The 19,787-nt window shown below is 44.1% G+C and overlaps 1 protein-coding gene across 7 annotated transcripts in view; it reads left to right on the top strand.

The window, feature by feature from the left end:
• The window catches only part of ccdc171 (coiled-coil domain containing 171), a 378,891-nt gene that overhangs the window by 22,648 nt on the left and 336,456 nt on the right, over positions 1 to 19,787 (top strand). For all 7 annotated transcript variants that reach the window (XR_011353507.1, XM_069924483.1, XM_069924477.1 and 4 more), the window contains exon 5: positions 10,371 to 10,561. Coding sequence is in view for 6 of the 7 variants with exons in the window: in XM_069924483.1 (XP_069780584.1) it covers positions 10,371 to 10,561 (191 nt within the window). In the remaining variant the exon portion in view is untranslated. The remainder of the gene's footprint in view (positions 1 to 10,370; positions 10,562 to 19,787) is intronic.

Below are 19,787 nucleotides of genomic sequence, written 5' to 3'. Positions count from 1 at the left end.
TTTTTCTTCTGTACTTTTCATTTTTCTTTTAATTTCACTAAATTCTAGTGTTAACCATCCTTTTAATGCTTTCATTTGTTCTTGAAATTTTTTTTAATCTATGTACTGTCGATTCATTTTACCTCCTATTCCTCTGTGCAGAGCTTGGTGTTCTTCTTCTTCTGTGTCTGCTCTTGGGTTTGTGTCTTCTACTTCTCTTCCTTGTATCTGTGTCTCTTCTGACTTTCTTGTTGAGCTGCTTGCCTCAGATTTTTGGGTTTTTTTTTCATCGCTTCTTGATGTTGGTCCTCTTCTGGGTTGGTTATCTGTTGGGCCTCCTGCTTTTGTTTTTCTTTCTCATCCCTCCCTTTCATGTTGCTTTCCTTTTCTTCCAGCTGGGAGCCCTGCTGTCGGGCATCTCTCAGCTGTTCGTTCTGTGTAGGTTCGCTTCACAGCTGGTCCCCCCTCCCGTCGGTGTTCTCCTTTTTCTTGTTGTGTGAATTGCACACCTCTGTTTGGCTCAGTGAGCCATTTTTGCAGTCCCGCGGTTGGGAGGTCGCGACCCTGTGGGGTCTCCACTAACCTCTGGGCGCGGGCTCCTCTGTCTACGGCGGGTCCCTGCTTTTCCGTGCATTTAAGGCTTTCTCTTCTGGCATCTTTCCTTTTTTTCCTGTTTTTGGTTTTTCCTTCTTAGGTGCATTTTTCTTTCTTTTCTCCACACCTTTATCTTTTATTTGTTGAGTTTTGTGTATCTGGGGCTTTGCTTTTCCTTCACTTTTTTTCTTCTTTTCTGGAGAGGGCTGGTATTCTCCTACTGGCCACTACTCCATCACGTGACTCCTCCCAGTTTTTCCGGTATTTGAGGAAATTCTTCAACAGGTATCAGAAACTCAATCGGTGCCGGAGCCTTTTTCTCAAGCAATTATTATGGTGATTCTTAAAAAAGACAAAGATTCCTTAAGTCCTGGATCTTATTGATCAATTTCATTATTGAATGTAGACCATAAGATTTTAACTAAAGTTTTGGTGAATAGATTAGTGCAATATTTACCGAATTTGATTCATGTTGATCAAACGGGTTTTATCTTCTTTCTTTGGCTTGGCTTCGCGGACGAAGATTTATGGAGGGGTAATGTCCACGTCAGCTGCAGGCTCGTTTGTGGCTGATTTGTCCGATGTGGGACAGGCAGACACAGTTGCAGCGGTTGCAAGGGAAAATTGGTTGGTTGGGGTTGGGTGTTGGGTTTTTCCTCTTTTGTCTTTTGTCAGTGAGGTGGGCTCTGCGGTCTTCTTCAAAGGAGGTTGCTGCCCGCCGAACTGTGAGGTGCCAAGATGCACGGTTTGAGGCGATATCAGCCCACTGGCGGTGGTCAATGTGGCAGGCACCAAGAGATTTCTTTAAGCAGTCCTTGTACCTCTTTGGTGCACCTCTGTCTTGGTGGCCAGTGGAGAGCTCGCCATATAACACGATCTTGGGAAGGCGATGGTCCTCCATTCTGGAGACGTGACCTACCCAGCACAGTTTGATCTTCATCAGCATGGATTTGATGCTGTTGGCCTATGCCATCTCGAGTACTTCGATGTTGGAGATGAAGTCGCTCCAATGAATGTTGAGGATAGAGCGGAGACAACGCTGGTGGAAGCGTTCTAGGAGCCGTAGGTGATGCCGGTAGAGGACCCATGATTCGGAGCCGAACAGGAGTGTGGGTATGACAACGGTTCTGTATACGCTTATCTTTGTGAGGTTTTTCAGTTGGTTGTTTTTCCAGACTCTTTTGTGTAGTCTTCCAAAGGCGCTATTTGCCTTGGTGAGTCTGTTCAGCGGATAATGTGGTTAAATTGATTAGTTTAATTAATATATCTAGGGAGGAAAATCATTTACCACTGGTTTTGTCGTTGGATGCAGAAAATACTTTTGATAGGGTAGAATAGGGATTTTTATTTATGGTATTGGAAAAATTTTGGTTTGGAGGGATGTTTATTAATTGGATTAAAGCTATGTATAAACATCCTCAGCTGCGAGTAATAACTAATTGAATTTTATCAGATTCTTTTGAATTAGAATAATCAACTAGACAGGGATGCCCTCTTTTTCCGACATTATTTGCATTGGTGATTGAACCTTTAGCGCAAGCAATAAGGAAAGAAGAAAGAATAAAGGGAATTGTATCAAATTCAAAGGAATATAAAATTAGTTTATTTGCGGATGATGTATTGGCATATTTGACTGACCCAAAAGAATCTCTGAAAGTATTGCAGGAAAGATTGTTATAGTATAGGGAGGTATCTGGTTATAAAGTGAATTGGAATAAGAGTGAACTTATGTCATTGTTGGATGCAGATTTATTCAGAATGCAAGTGGGTAGTAGGATTTAAATGGTCGAAGTGTATTAAGTATTTGGGTATTAAAGTGAGTAAAAATATAAATCAATTAGTAGAATTTAATTATTTACCATTATTATCTGCAATAAAAGAAGATTTGAATAAATGGAAGGATTTACCGTTAACATTGGTAGGAAGAGTGAATTGTATAAAAATGAATATATTTTCTAGATTACAATATTGTTTTCAGAATATACCTTGTAAAATACAAAATAAATTATTAAGGATTTAAATGTTGTATGGAAATTTTTATGGAAGGGAAAGATGATACGTGTTTCAATGCATAAACTAACTTGGAAATATGAATTAGGTGATATGCAGTTACCACATTTTGAGAATAATTATAAAGCAGCTCAACTGAAAATCATTAATAGAATGTTTGATTTAGATAGTTCAGTTACTTGGTTAGATATCAAATTGAATGGAATTGGAGAGATGAGAAGAGAACATTTTATTTAAAAGTGGATGAGTAAAACTGTTAAAAATTATAAATCTCTGGTTTTGTTTCATTTGATAAGTATATGGAAGGAGGTTATGTGATGGAATATTTTAAAATGTTTTTGGGAGATGAATTGGTAAAATTAGAGTAGGTTATATACATACACACACTTTAAAACAGATCTTATTTGAAATACTGAAGAATTCATATTCACTGACTTTACAGAAACTATGGAGAATGCTATGTACATTTCACAAGTAGGTGCTAATTGAAATGATGTCATGAATGAATGGAGTGTTTTCAAAAGCCACAGCAAGAAACAGGCTGACTCCTCATACCTCTTCACAGAAAGCTCATTGAGAGGTCATTGTTTACCTAAAACAACAGATGGAAGCAGAAGATGAACTCCTATTGTTTGCTGGAGAAGGAGGAGGGTTTTGCAAGTGAGAGAGAGAAGGACATGTGGCTGGCAGTTGGAATCTCAGATGGAGAGAGAGACTGAACAGTGTCAGCCAGGAGAAGCTTGTTGGAACTGAAACAGAAGCTCCTGAGTGACGGATGGCTGGAAGTGCAATCTGTCTAATGTTTCTCTTGGAATAAGTGGAACAGAAAAGAACTCTGAGAGCCTGAAAGAAAGAGGTTATTATCTGGAAAACTCTGATGGGGCAAGTTTCATCAGCAAGACATTTAGGTAGTACCTCAGTTGTGGAAATCGTGGAACAACACATATTTCTCTGCAAACCTACAAGAATATCCTGACCCTCAAAGCCTGGTGAACTTTATACATGTTAAATTCTGTGTAGTATAAGAATTGACTGCAACCAGTGAACTTGGAAGAATGAGAAGTGAGATTGAACTGTGAACCAAAGAACTTAAATTTACACACACATTACATACACATGTGCTTAGAATTAGAAGGCGGTTAAGTTGGGTAGTTAAGTTTGATTCTGTTTTCATGTTTAAAGATAATTAAAAACATCTTTTGTTTAAATAACTACTTGTCTTGGTGAATGTCTATTGCTGTTGGGTTTTGTGTCCTTTGGCTTGTAACAGTTACTAAAATTATAGGAATGGCGGGTGGATTATTTCGATATACTCTTTTGTTGCAAAATAAGAGTTTGCCTTTCATGATAAGCAGTGTGAATGTTGAACGAATATCATGTATTGTGTGTAATGGGAACAAGGGCATATCTTTAGCTTTGTGGAGTTTGCTGGTCATCAGCACTTTTTTGTAGCAGTGCAAGATGCTGTGTTCTACAGGGAAGCTGGCTCTCCTCACATTAGTGAGGCACAAGAAACGTGGAGTCTCCTGACCAATGTACTTGGTTACAATGGCAAGAATGTAGTTGATGGCCTCTTTTTTTAATCAAACTAATTTAAATTTATACACAAATCACATGCCTATCTCATGGAAATATTGAGAACTTTACTAAGTGGAATTTCTAAAGATGGTTGGCACAGTGGCCTCAGAGCAGCAAATAGTCTGCTCATTATTAAAATGAAAATGTTCTTCTGAATTAGCATGGCTTTGTGTGTTTTTTAAAAAAAGTGTTTTGTAGCATACGTGCTATTACGAGTATGGAAGGAGACACACCTGAGGAATCAAAATTGAAGGCTGCTTTATTGTACTAGCAGCTTTACTTACATGGCCCCTCGCACTGATGTCAGGGGCCTGCATCATCAGAACGTCGACCTCGGATGGCCACTTTCCTGCCAGAATTCCCTGTCTTCCTGCCATGCCCATGTCACCTGAGATGATGGCCGGTGTCATCCTCAGGTCTTCGTGGTTGCCACATTTGTCAGCCAGTTTGTTGGCTGGTTCGCACCTCTGTGCGTGGGCAGCTACACAACCACCCCCCACCAGACCAGCGACTGGGCAATTATCCGTAGCCTTCGGTGGCCTGCCCCTGTGTTGCGGAGGCAGAGTGCAGACCTGCTCATTACAGTCCAGATGTGCCAGTTTCAGGCAGCTGACAGGTAAAGGTTTCTTCTTTATCGCCGATATCGAGGACAAAGATGGAACCATTGTCTCTAATGCCCTTTTAGGGCCCCTCGTAGGGTCATTGTAATGGTGGTCTGTAATGGTGAACATTCTATTAATGATTTTCAGTTGAGCTGCTTTATAATTATTCTCAAAATGTGGTAACTGCATACTACCTAATTCATATTTCCAAGTTAGTTTATGCATTGAAACACATATCATCTTTCCCTTGTAATGGTGGCCCCACCTCATACTGGCAAGTCTTTAGGTAATTCGGGACACTATTCTTGGGTTGGCCATGCGGAGTAGGTTGCTGTGGGACCAAGGACCCCAGCTTCTGCCACAGGCTCTCTAGGTTTGCCGTGGGGTCTTCCGGGCATTTATTGGGGGTCAAGAATTCCCTGGGGATGATTAACGATGCACCATAAACCTTTACCGCCTCTGAGGCATTGAAGTCTTTCAGCGTAGTTTGGATTCCCTGCAGGACCTAAGGCAGTCCGTCCACCCAGTTGGGACCTTTGAGCCAGATCATCAACCCATTGGCCTGTGGGTGATATGCTGCAATATGGTGGAGCTGCGTCCGTAGAAAGTTAGCCAGTGCCGCCCGGAGAGAAATTGTGCCCCCCTTTCTGACGTGAGGTCTCCAGGACTCCGAATCTGGACATGCATGTGTCAACGAGTGCCCTGGTGCAGTTTTCTGTGGTAGTATCAGCCAATGGGACCACTTCCGGCCACCTTGTAGAGCAGTCTACCATGGTCAAGAGGTATCTCGCCCCACATGAAACTAGTAACAGTCCTACTAAGTCAATGTGTATGTGGCTGACCCTGTGTCGTGCTGGCTCCAAAGTCTGTATGGGTGCTCTGGTGAGAATGTGCACTTTGGAGGACTGACTGTTTGTGCAAGTCTTGGCCCACTGGCTTACCTGTTCATGCCAGACAAACCTGTTGGCCACCATTTTGATCATAGCATGGATGGCTGGGTATGCCAGGTCGTGGATAGTCTTGAAAAACTGGCATCTCCATGCAGCCAGGACGATGGTGTGGGGGCTGCCAGGAGAAATGTCACACAGCAGTGTAAGGTTAGCTGGGCCATCAGGGACGTCCTCAACCATGAGACTGGAGATGGCTGTCCTGTAAGTGGAGATCTCAGAGTCTTATTGCTGTGCTTTGGTGAGGGCCATGTAATCGACCCCCTGGGACAGGTTGTGTATCAATTCGATCATGTGGTGTGACAGGGCATCAGCCATCACGTTGTTTTTCCTCGCGATATGTTGGCTGTCTGTGGTAAATTCAGAAACGTAGGACAAGTGCCTCTTCTGTTGGCTGACCATGGGTCCGATACCTTCTGGAGAGCGAAAGTCAGTGGCTTGTGGTATGTGAACACCCTGAATTGCCAGCTTTCTAAAAAGTAACATAAATGTCTTACCATCAGGTACAGCGCTAACGGCTCCCAGTTGAAAGTGCTATATTTGAGTTCGGGGGCAGGGTGGGCAGAGGTGCATGCTGAAAAAGGCCAGGGGTTGCCACTGCCCCTTGAGTTGTTCTAGCACGCCCCCTACTGCTGTGCTGGAGGTGTCAACAGAGCGGTAGGTACCTTCGAACTAGAGTGGACCAGTTGGATGTCAATGGCTTCTTCTTTTGCATTCTGGAATGCCCTGGAGGATTCTTTGTCCTAAGCAATGTCTTTTGCCTTGCTGGTCATCAGCACAAAGTGGGTGTATGATGCATACCTCTGCCAGTATGAACCTGTGGTAAAAGTTTATCATACCGCTGAATTCCTGCAGTCCTTTCACCGTGCGTGGCTTAGCAAAGTGCCGGACTGCTTCAACCTTCTTGGGGAGGGGTGTGGTCCCATGCTTGTTAATTCTGTGCCCCAAGAAGTTGATGGTGTCCAGTCCGAACTGGCATTTAGGTGGGTTGATGGTCAGTCCAAACTTGCTCAGCGGGGTGCACAGCTGTCTCAGACGTGGTCTTTGCGACTGGCGATGAGGATATCGTCCAAATAGATGAACGCAAATGGAAGGTCCTGGTCCACTGTATCCATCAGCTGCTGGAAAGTTTGTACTGCATTCCTTAGACTGAAGGGCATGTGGAGAATTTGAATAAACCAAAGGGATCGCAGACTTGGGGATGTCCTTAGGATGAACTGAGATTTGGTGGTACCCCTGGATGAGGTCCTCCTTGGAAAACCCCCGTACACGTTGGTGGCAAAGTCTTGGATGTTGGGCACAGGATATCTGTCAGGTGTGGTGGCCTCATTGAGGCAGCGGTAGTTCCTGAATGGTCCCCAACCCACCCTGCTGATCTGGCCACCATGTGAAGGGGGGGAGGCCCAGGTACTGTCGGAGCGCCACTCAATCCCAAGGTCCTCCATTTTTATGAACTTCTCCTTTGCCAGACTGAGTTTCTCGTGCTGGAGTCGGCGTACTCTGGCATGGAGCAGGGGGCCCTTGGTCAGTTTGTGGTGCCTTACCCTGTGCTTTGGCTCGGCCATGGAGAACTTTGGTGCCACTATCAAGAGGAACTCCACCAGGATACAGGCGAATTCATTGTCTGAAAGTGGTATTATAGAGTCCAAGTGGGGGGCAGGTAGCTTGGCTTCCCCTAGAGGCAGAGTCTGAAAGGTTCTGGCATGCACCAAACACTGTCCCTTAAGGTTGACCAGCAAGCAGTGGGCCCGAAGGAAATTGGCCCCCAGGAGCGGAAACGCCACTGGCATGAGGGTAAAGTTCCATGTAAAGCAATTGTTGCTGAACCAAAGGGAGATGGTGTGGGCCCTGCAGCGTGTGTCAAGGGCTGCAGGGGGTAGGACGCTTATTTCGGTGCCTCTGTCGACCAAGAAGTGCCTGCCTGACAGTGAGTTCCAGATGAGAAGGAGGCTATCATGTGGGCCAGCCGCTGCACCATCAATGACAGTTGGCCAGGGCGTTTCCTGAAAACCTGCTGGATGCATGGCATCGACGGACCTCCGCACCCCATCACTGGGGGTCATAGTATAGCTGTCCTGGGGTGTTCACTTGCCTCTCCGCTGGCCTTGATCTCTCCAGGGGCTGTTCATGGGGCTTGCCAATATGGTCTACGATGGCGCCCTTCTTTGCTCTCCAGAGCATGTCTGCCTGGGTGGTGACAGTCCGAGGGTTGCTGAAGTCCTCGTCTATGAGCAAGAGCTGTGTAATCCTCTGGCAGCTGCTCCAGGAAGATCTGTTTGAAGAGCAAGCAAGACGTGGCCCTTGGTTAACATGAGCATCTCACGCATTAGGGCGGATAGGGCCCCAATCCATCCATATGCAGCAATCGGACAGCGTGCTCATGCTGGGAAAGCCCAAAAGTGTGGGTTAGTAGCTCTTTGAGGGCCATGTATTTGCCTTGCTCCAGAGGCTGCAATAAGAAATCTACTACCCTTGGTTCTGTGTCATGATTGAGGGCACTCATGACATAGAAGTACCAGGTGTCGTCGGCGGTGATGTGGCGAAGCTGGAATTGAGCCTTGGCTCGTATCACGTGTGGTTGCGACATCCAGAACATCAGAAGCCTGAGAGAGACTGTGGATGTTCGCTGGCTCCGCTTGAACTGCCGATTGGACCTGTCATGGTCACCAATGTAGCGTACGCACTATGACGAGTGTGGAAGGAAGACATGAGGAATCAAAATCGAAGACTGCTTCATTGCACTGTCAGCTCTGCTTATATGGGCCCTGGGCCCGGTGCTGATGTCAGGGGCAAGTGTCCTTGGAGTGCAGACCTTGGTTTGGCTGGCGTTCCTGCCAGAGGTCACCCGGGTTGATGGCCAGTGTCACTCCCCCCCCACCCCCCCCCAGGTCAGCGAGGTTGCCGCATTTGTTGGTTATTTTGAGGGCCATTTTGCTTCTCTGTGCGCATCTGCTACACTCTCATCAATCTGAGGTTTTTTAAAAAAAGATTATGAAGGCAATTGGCAGATGTTGTCTATATGGACTTTAGCAGGCATTTGACAAGTCCAACTAGTCTGGAAGATGAGAACACATGGAATGCAAGGTGAGATGTCCATTTGGAATCGAAACAAGCTTGGAAGAAACCCAGGGGTGTGTAGTGGAGGGTTTCTGATTGGAGGTCTGTGTCCACTAATGGGCTGCAGGGGTCAGTGCTGTGTCCATAGTCATCCAAATTGTTAATATAGATAACAAACAATGTAGTTAATGTGGTTAGTAAACTTGTGGATGAGTCGATAGTGAGGAAGGATATCTAAGATTAAAACAGAATCTAGACCAGTTGGGAAGGTGGGCCAAAAAAAATGGCAAATATAATCCAATGTTGGTAGTGTGAGGTATTGCACTTCTGTAAAGCAAACTATGGTCGGACTTGACCTGTAAATAGTAGAGCTGAGCAAGTGTTGTTGAAGAGAGGGAGCTAGGAGTCGAGATGCATAGTTTCCTGAAATGGCAGTGTGGGTGGACAGGGTAGTGAAGGTGTTTGGGCATTATTGCCTTGATTGGGCAGGGTATTGAGAGTAAAGGTTGGGACATCTTGATGCAAATTTGCAAGATATCGGTAAGACTACATTTGGAATTCTGTGTTCCGTTCTAGTTGCCTACTTATAGGAAGTGTGTCAGTGAGCTGGAAAGGCTGTAGAAAAGATTCTTCAGCATGTTGCTGGGAGAAGAGCACTTGAGTTGCTGGTAGATTTGGTCTTTCCTCCTGGAACATAGAAGGCCGATGAACACATTCAGGGGTGTTTTAAATCATGAGCACACAATTGAAGCAAGTGTGCACAACTTCTTTACAAAGGGTCATAATTTGAGAAAAAGAACAAATGTTTAAGGTGAGAGAAGAGAGTTTTACGAAGGACCTGAGGGGCAAATTGATGTGAAATGAGCTGCCAGAGGAAACTAGAAAAGCGGGTGTAATTACGATATTGAACACACTTTTGGATAGCTGTATTGGTAGGAAAGATTTAGAATGATATGGACCAAATGGAACTAGATCATGTTGGTATTCTGGGCAGTATGGATGAGATGGACTGAAGGACTTGTTCTGTGTTGAGTGGATCCATGACTCAAAATCAGTGCAGAGGTGAGAATAGGCTTGAAAGACCTTGATGTGGAAATTCAATCAAGCTTGGAAAAGCAAAGACCAGAAAGCATTGGTTTCAGCTATTTGACACGTATCAAATACTGATTGTAATAATGGGCATGGTATAAATAAAGATATTAGAGGTGTGTGTAACAGTAGCAAAGCTAACTTGAAACAAATAACAGGATTGAGCACAGTGTCATGGATTTATAAATGATAAATCAAGTTTTACTAAATCTATTGGTTCTTTTCAGAATTTTAGACTTTGTATAGATTAATGTGAATTGTTGATTATGTATTAAAGAAAAAAGATTTGGATTTTTACAAGATTTCCTCAGGGACTTCTTTGGGTAACAAGGGAAGCAATGAAAAGAAGGAAGGACTCAGCAGTGTTTTTTTTATTCAGCAAGTGAAGTTTGATAACATATGATCATATTGGATTTGAGTTTGGAAGTTTGTACGTCTGTAGATTGGGAATGTAAATAAGAACTTCATAAAACTGTTTTGGGCAATGAGTAAATTGCACTTTTGAAATTAACAGTGCAAAATTCAGAACTTCAGCAGAAAGTGGAGAATTTGGAAAAGACTTTACATATTTTGCAACAAGCAAGGGAAGATGATCAACAGAGATTCCAAAGTGAACAGGACGATCGAGAAAAGATTATTCAGAATACTAATTCAGAAAATGAATTCCTGATTGCTGAAAGGAATCGAATTGATACAATCTTGCAGGTACACTAATTATGTGCAATATTTTTTCCATCATTGTATGCATGTATTTCATAGCCTTTTTAACTAGTTATTTCCACCACTTTGTGGTGTATTTATACATTAATGGAAACATTTTGTTATTATTTTGCTGTTGCTGTGATGCACTGAAAAAGAGTTGGTGATTGTCTTCTATGCATTGTCCTTTAATATTCTAGAATAGATTTTACAGAATCTCATCAGATATGTATTGTTCTCTTATGAGTATACACACAGAATTAAGCAGGCACTGCACTACTTATCAATATAGTGCAGCATATGGATTATAAGAGTGATGAGCTTCATGAAAGTTACTCATCAGGACAGCGGTAATGTGTTAATTGTTAAAGAATTTGAAGTTGAATTTCTGATGCAAGGATATCAAAACAAGTGTCTATTAGGATAGTTTGAGCTGACTTTGATTTTACAAAATCCCTTGGAATCTAGAAAGGCTTCATTGGATTGTAAGGTAATTAATGTAACTCCTTTGTTTACTTGGGGAGGTAGATGGAAAGCAGCAAACAACGTCTGTTATAACTGATGTCAGAAGCTATTATTGGTTGATGAATCTTGATTGTTGGAAAAATATTCTGAAGGACAGAATTTGTGTTCAATTGGCAATGCAGAGATTTGTTAGGAGGAGTTGACATGGTTTTGTATAGCTCCCTCAAAATGATGATACAATTTGATAGGGTTTCCTACATGGGCAGAGGCATTGTATCAGAATTGGGATGTCTCGTTGCAGTGATACAAAACAATGGGTGAGGCATTGAAAGACTGGAGGGTGGCTTATGTTGTGCCTTTATTTAAAAATGCTGAAATTTAAGGTAAGTGTGGGGAGGGAGGAAGGTTTGAGACATGAATAATATCTTTTACACACACCCAACCCAACCCCAACCAACCAATTTTCCCTTGCAACCGCTGCAATCGTGTCTGCCTGTCCCGCATCGGACTGGTCAGCCACAAACGAGCCTGCAGCTGACGTGGACTTTTTACCCCCTCCATAAATCTTCGTCCGCGAAGCCAAGCCAAAGAAGAGAATGAGTATATGGAACAAGTTGCCAAAATAAGTTGTGGAGGTGGGTGCAATTGCACTGTCTCAATGATATTTAGACAATTATATGAAAAGAAACAAATTGGACCAGCATGGTTGACAAGATGGTCAGCATGGAAAACTTAGGTTGAATGGTCTGTTTTGGTGCTGTAAATTGACTCAGTGATTGAATTTTTAGTGTCTTTTGTACTGAGATGTAGTAAAATGTTTAGTATTACGTGCTATCCAAAAAAAAGGTGCTGCCGGAGTTGTGGACCCAGGAGAGTGGGGAGTAGAGACAAAGTGCTGCTCCACAGGGCTGTACTGCTCAGTACTGATGCCAGTGGCTCTCCTGGCTAAAAAATCCTGCAACAATGGAGTCTGTGCTAAGATGGCAGTGTCGGTGCTGGGCAGCTTACCACGAGCAATTGCAGACTCCGGGGGAGAAGCAGACTGGTGCAGCACTCCCGAAACAGGAGAACACTCTACCCCCCCCCCCCACTCAAAGAAAATTCGAGAAGATTAGTCAAGCATGATTTCCCCTTCATAAATCCATTCTGACTTGGACTGATCCTATTACTACTATCTAAATATGCTGCTATTTCATCTTTTTTATTGACTTGAGCATCTTCCCCACCACTGACGTCAGCCTAACTAGTCTATAATTCCCTGTTCTCTCTCCCTCCTTTCTTAAAAAGTGGGATAACATTAGCTACCCTCCATTATGCAAGAACTGATCCTGAATCCATGGAACATTGGAAAATGATTACCAATGCATCTACAATTTCTAGAGCTATCTCCTTAATTATCCTGGGATGAAGACCATCAGGCCCTGGGGATTTATCAGCCTTCAGTCCCATTAGTCTATCCAACACCATTTTCTGCCTAATGAGACAAGAATAATACCTTGACATACAGTTCCTTCAGTTCCTCTGTTTCCCTTGGTCCTCTGTCTCCTATTACATCTGGGAAATTGTGTCTTCCCTAGTGAAGATGGATCCAAAGTACCTGTTCAACTCGTCTGCATTTTCCTTTTTCCCCATAATAATTTCACCCATTGCTCCCTTTAAGGGCCGAACTTTGATCTTAACTATTTTTTTCCTCTTCACATACCTAAAGAAGCTTTTACTATCCTCCTTTATACTGTTGGTTAGCTTACCTTTATACATTATCTTTTCTCCCCATCTTGCCTTTTAAGTTATTTTCTATTGCTCTTTAAAAGTTTCCCTATCCTCTGGACTCCCAAAGGATTCCCAAAAGATTTTTGGCACTGAAGGCTTCCTGACTGTATTGGAGGTTTGGATCTGGAGCTCGGGCTGCCAGCGGTTTTAACAGGAGTCTGTGAGGCTGTTGGAATTCTGGAGGTGAATCCTCAGACACTTGGTGTCTCTGAAGGAACTCTCTTTTGCTTCTCTTTCTCCTATTGTTCGAGGTGCTGGGCAATGTTCATGGTGACTTAACAGTGGATAAAGGTTGAAGTCTATTACATTTTTATGTATTATTATGTGATAATAAATAAACCGTGATGTAGAGCAGGTAGTGAATAATAAACAAAAACTGAGTAGGGAATAATGTTTTCAATAACATCAGGTTATTATTGAGCTTATGTTGGCACCATGCTGTAAAATTCTTCTTCCTTTGCTCCATCTTGCTGTTTGAAATTCTGCAATGTTGATGGAATTTAAGAAGACATTCTACTTTTGCACCATTGGAAAGCAATATATTGTATCTTCACCTGATTTTCTACTAGTTAGATGGATGTGGCTGAGTTGATTACTCGATTTATTATTTTTTGAAGAATCAAAATTTCAAAATATTTTCTCTGGTATGATGAAACTTTTCACTGTGCAGATTCACCAGAATAATAATTTTTTTATGGCAATATCCCAAGCAATATGGCAGGGTGTCCATTGACCTAGTTTCTGCGTCATGCCTAGCAACTGCAGCAGGTGGTGCTTCTACCATCAGAAATGAGTTTCTGGAGCCTGCCGTTGCGCTCCACCTTGCTCCCATCTGGGAAACACTGGAGCCAGTCGTCATTGATGGCTACGACAGTCAGCCACCGAGGCAGCCTCTTTTATGGGACTGGCACTCAGGACGGCGTTTCCTTGTGGACATGGGTGCATGTCAATGTTTTGCCCCTCTCAAACTGAGACACACGTTCTGGGGGGTCTGGACCATCCCTCACCACCGCCAACAATAGCAACATATTGACGTATGGGATGCGGATCATCCCACTTGGGTTTGACTCCTGCTGTTTTACTTGGACCTTCACTTTGGCTGACACGTCTCAGCCCCTACTGGGGCCCACTGCCTCCTGGTGGACCTGAAAAGGTGCCGTCTGGTCAATTCCAGGACCTTCCAGACTTTCTCTCTTCGAGAAGCCAATTTCCCAGCCCCCCACCTCAACTTGGTAACCATATTGGGCAACGAGTTTGCCAGAATCATGGCAGGATTCCCAGCCATTATAATGCCACAGTTCTCCACCACAATCCCAAAACGTGGTGCCCAGCAACACATCCTCATGCAGGGACCACCGCAGCTCACCTGGAAACCCATGCTTCCTCCTAACAAGCTGTGGCTTGCCAAGAAAGAATACAGGAAGATGGAGGAGAAGGGAATTGTTTGATACTCGGACAGCCCATGGGGCTCTCCTTCAAACATGGTGCCAAATTCTTCTGGGGGATGGCGACCTTGTGAGGACTGCTGCCAGCTCAATGATGCCACAACAGCCAACCAGTACCCGGTTCCCCACATCCAGAACTTCACGACCAATCTACATGGAGTGAAGATCTTCTCAAAAATCGCCTAGGTCCAGGGATATCACCAGATCCCCGTGCACCCCAGTGACATCTCCAAGACAGTCCTCATCACTCTTTTCAGCCTTTTTGAGTTCCTCTTTATGCCATTCAGCCTCAAAAATGCAGTATAAGCTTTCCAGAAACTCATGGACTCAGTGGGGCACAGCTTGGATTTCATTTTTATCTACCTAGACAATATTCTCATTGCCAGTCATTTGCAACAGGAGCACCTAACACACCTGCAGCTAATTTGCCAGAGACTGAGTGACTATGGCCTAGCCATCAACCTAGCAAAATGTCAGTTCAGCCTGATGGGCATCGATTTCCTTGGGCACCACATTGATCGACACTGGGTGGACCCTCTTCTGTCAAAGGTTGAGGCCTTTGGAGGTCACACGATGCAGGAAGAGTTGGAGTTGGTAGAATCCTTGAGCTCCCAGGATTGTCAAGAATAAATAGGATTAAAAACTTCAACCAAATTTCCAAATTCCAAAATACCAAAGAAGACTTAAGAGCAAATTCACAAATAAAAGCACAAAAGAATCTCCATCAAAAAGAGATGTGGCGAGAAAAATGGCGGGGCTGGCCCGAGGAAGAAGCTGCAGCTTCAGCTGAACAACCCACCCAGAAGGGAGGATGAGACTCTGGCAAAGACAATGCTGCCGCCCAGCAAGTACACAAAGAAAGCCTTTCTGAAGCCCCTGGAGATGGGGAAAAGCTTGGGGCCTCCCCCTCCTGCAATGAGAACACCAGGTCAGGTGACCTTGCAGTATATGCGAGGCCCGGGATGAAGTCTATGCCTGTAGAGTGCAGGGTGCTGGCCAGCCCGAACAGAAAAAAAGCCGTGAAAAATTGGCATCGATTCCGGTACCATGGGGGAGGTTGGTACCCACCTCGGCTCCAGCGGCATGTCTGGAGCCAAGTCACTTGGTGCGGCGGGCGATACAGCAGCAAGTGGCGTTGGGTTGAGCGTGGCAACCAAGTCCAGTGATGAATGAGAAGAGACGGCGAACACCGGCAGCAGCGGCGGTGATGGGTTCAGGAGCTCTGAAGAGGATGAAGGCAGCGGTAGAGGAAGGCTCCATTTGGGATTTTTTTAAAAAGAGTCCTGTCAAAACAAAACAGGCAGGGGGGCTCAGAGCCCTCCTTCCACGATGTATTAGATGTGTTGAGCCAGATGGAAAACAGGCTCTTCCAGGATGTTGAGAGGAGAGCCCAAGATATGGGATGGAAGCTGGACCAGGTCTAGGGTACCCTATCTGGGCTGATAGGTAGGGTGGCTGAAGTGGAGGAAAGGGTTAGTAAAAATGAAGACACCATACATGATATGAGTAATAAATTGGAGATGCTGCTGAATGAAAGAGAGAATATCTGGAGGAAATTAGGTGTCCTTGAGAACTACAGCAGGTGAAATAACATTAAAATAGTGGGGCTAAGGGAAGGGATTGAAGGGCAAAACCCAATAAGTTTTTTTTCAGACCTGGAACGCCCAAGATGCTGGGTAAGATTTGAGATAGAAAGGGCTCATAGATCCTTTTCCCAAGCAGAGACTGCATTCTGTCCTGATAAGGTTGTTGTGTTATCAGGACAGGGAGAGAATATTAGGAGCGACAGCGATGGGTGCAAAGAAAAGAGGATCCCCTCAGAGGTAGAGGGAAATAAAATCTTCTTCTATCTGGATATTAGTGCGACACCTTTGAAGGCCAGAAAGGCGTATGAGCCAGCCAAGAGGCTAATCAATCAAAAGGGGTACGAATTTGTACTGAGACATCCGGCTGCCCTGTAGGTGATATTTCTGGGAGGAGAAAGAAAATTTATTGCAGATGCAGAGAAGGCACAGAAATTCGTCAAAGGACTACCCACAATGGGGAGAACAAAGAAGTAGTAAAGCCTGACTAGAGATCAGCCTACAGTCGTCTGTATTACATTGCGAATTTAGCCTACAGGGATGTACAGATGTCTTATGGACTGTAATGATATTTAGGCATTTGAATTGAAAAAAAAGGTCTGAAAAGAGGTTATGCCAAGTAGATGAGAAGTTATAATTACAGTTTTACTTGGGGAGCGCTGGAGACAGAGAGAGGAGTAAATGGGTGCCGGTGGCACAACCTGTTATGGAGGGGTTTGTTGACAACTGAAGGAAGTTGGCAACAGAGTAGGGGGGAGGGTGAATGTGACATGAGGCAAAGGTTATGTCGGGAGAGTAATGGGGGGTTAAGGGAAGGCATGGCTGTGAATGTTTCTTGTGTCTTATTCCTTTTTGGTTAGTCATTTGGGTTTTTCTCTTTGTCCTTGTTCCCGCCCTTGTTCATCACCTAGTTATTTTTGTGGCTTGGATGAAGCGGAGCAAAGGGCGGATGGTAAAAGAAGGGAGGGATGGGGTGGCGGGAAGCATTTAGGGGAGGAACTCGGGGGTAATGGATAAGAATGTAAAGTTTGCTACTTTTAATGTCAATGGCTGAAATGGTATGGTGAAGCGGAAAAGTGTCTTGACACACATTAAAAAAAAAAAGGGGATTGGTTTGGCCTTCCTTCAAGACGCATTTAACCGAGTGGGAACACCAAAAGCTAAAAAGGTGGGTCAGGTTATATCCTCCACGTTCGGTTCAAAGGCAAGGGGAGTGGCAATTCTAGTGGGGAAGAATGTTCCGGTACAGAAGGTGATTACAGACAAAATATGAAGATTCATTATGGTGCACTGTCAGATACATTCAGAATCCTGGACCCTAGTGAATGTGTATGCCCCCAACTATAATGATGAAAAATTTATACAGGACCTTTCCCTATGAGCAGAAGGGAATGAAAATATTCTAATGGGGGCGACTTTAATCTATGTTTGGATCCTGTGCTAGATAAATCCACAAAACATAACTAGGATCAGGACAGCGAAAGCCACCATTGACTGCATGAGGGAGCTGAATTTGATAGATACGTGGCAGAGAAAGCATCCAAGGGAGAGGGATTACTCATTTTACTTGAAGCAACATGACTCCTACTCTAGAATCAAATTTTTTTTTCTAGCTTCAGCCCATCTGAAGGGTAGGATCATGGAAGCTGAGTATAGAGCAAGGCTTCTCTCAGACCATTCCCCCTTGGTTTTGACTATAGATATGACAGATAAGCAAGGCTCAGCACATAGGTGGCGTCTTAACACTTTGCTGTTGAAAAAGCTGGAGTTTTGTAGTTTTATAAGAACTCAAATAGCCCTGTTCTGGGAGGACAACGGCCCCTCTACTCCAGATTAATTTATTCTTTGGGACACCCTCAAGGCATATTTGAGGGGCCAGAGAATTGGGTATGCAAAGACTGTCAAGAAAAATTAAATGAGGGAAGTGGAGGAATTGGTAAAGGACATTACCCAATAAGAGAAGGATTTTCAGGAATCAGGCTCGGAGAACCATTATATATTACAAGAAATTGGAATATAATACACTTCAGACGAACTGTATGGAGAAGGCCATTATGAGGTCAAGACAAAAGCATTACGAGTTAGGAGAGAGAGCCCACTGTTATGAGCCCAGAGAACCCCAAAACCCAGCAGCAATAAATATTCACCAAGACAAATGGTTACTTAAACAAAAGTGGTGGGCGAGAAGATATTAGAGGATTTCACTTACAAATGGGACACCAAATTGCTGTCAGGGGTGAAGGACAGCCCCATACTAAAACAAATGATTAGTATCTGGACCAAAATTAGCCAGTATCTGAACATTAAAGTGGAGCTGTCACCAAAAACGCCCTGACTCCTAATAAATTAATACAGTAAAACTTCGTTCGAACACGGTAGTTGGGATCCAAAATTTCATACTGCGTTACAGCCGAGTCGCAGAACAGATGCATGTATGTCAGAGTGCACACAGATAATCAAACCCAATTAGCCCCCCACCCCTGAAGTCCCACGCCCTGACATCCTGCAATGGGGGGGCTGTCGGCAGCGGGGAGAGGGGCTGTCAGGCAGCTGCCCCTGCCCCGACTCAGGAGCCAGCATTTGTTCCATGGAACCTCTCCCCGCTGTGGACTTTTCAGGTGGCAGTACACAGCCTTCAGCGCTGCCACCTGAACGTTCCTTTGCAGACACCCGGTGCCGGCTCTGAAGCTGCATTCCCCTGGCGATTCCACCTGAAGGCGGCTTATAACTAACAATTTCAATGAAAGAAAGAAAGCCCATTCTTTTAATATTGGTATTCTGAATTTTAATCAAATTATTTGTGAAGTTTGGGGTCCACAGACACTTGTGTTATAAGCGATTCCGTGGATTAATGAATCACATTCTAACAAGGTTTCACTGTACCATTAATGGTAGGTAACAAGATCCTGGACATCTGGCATTGTAATGGCATCAGGTGCATAGAGGACTGTAGCGAGCAGGGGCAATTAATGTCATTTGAGCAGATAAAAGTAAAAATGCTTTGCCAAATTAGACATTCCACTGCTATCTTCAAATAAGGTATTTTCTATGAGACATATTAGGCCCAAGTATGGCCCTATCTCAATGCAGTAACATAGAGGCCTTTATTTGAAGGGGAAGCGGTAAGAAATTTATTTCGGCAATGTATTACCTGTTCCAGTCGGAGGGACCCAAACTGGGCCTTCATAGGTCAAGAGAAGGATGGGAATCGGACTTGGGCATTGCATTTGATGAGAGATGCTGGTCCAACTTGTGCTGGGAAACCTTTTGCATCAGCTGTATCTAATGCTGCAGAAAATAAACAGGTCAAAACTGGAACACTTGGACTAATGCTTCAGATGTGATGATGCGACTGGAATATATGTGCATGCAACCTGGCCATGTACCAAGTTGAGGCCCTTTTGGGTAGATCTAGGCCAAGACCCGGAGAAAATTATAAGCAAGTGATTCCCACAGGATGCAGAGTTGTTCCTGCTGGAAAACATAATGGACACAAGGTTGACAATGAAACTGTCCAAATTTCAAATCCAATTTGTGATAATCGCATTGGCAGTGGCCAGGAAATGCATTGCAGAAGCTTGAAAGTCTGACTCTAGTCTTAGTATCGAATGATGGAACAAGGAAATCCAGACCTGCATTTCACTGGAGAAAATAACTTATAACCTGAGAAATAAATATGGTACCTTTCATAAGATCCGGCAGCCATATATGCACTACAGAGGTGCATGGCATTGATTGGCTTCCCCATTCCTTGCTGCAGCTTCCTTTTCCTCGCACTGATCCTGATCAAGGAAAGTCGGGAATGAATATCGGCTCAGAGGCCGCTCACTAGTATTCAAGTTTTGTTGCTATTGGTTGAAGTTTGAGTGAGTCGGCTTGTTTTATGTGTGGGGGGAGGGGGGTTGGTAGAGACACATGTGTGTGTGTGTGTGTGTGTGTGTGTGTGTGTGTGTGTGTGTGTGTGTGTGG

The sequence above is a fragment of the Narcine bancroftii genome, chromosome 1 (genome assembly GCF_036971445.1).
Source record: "Narcine bancroftii isolate sNarBan1 chromosome 1, sNarBan1.hap1, whole genome shotgun sequence".
NCBI lineage: Eukaryota > Metazoa > Chordata > Chondrichthyes > Torpediniformes > Narcinidae > Narcine > Narcine bancroftii.
The sequence above is the reverse complement of the archived record's forward strand: the minus strand, read 5'-3'. Positions and strand labels throughout refer to the sequence as shown.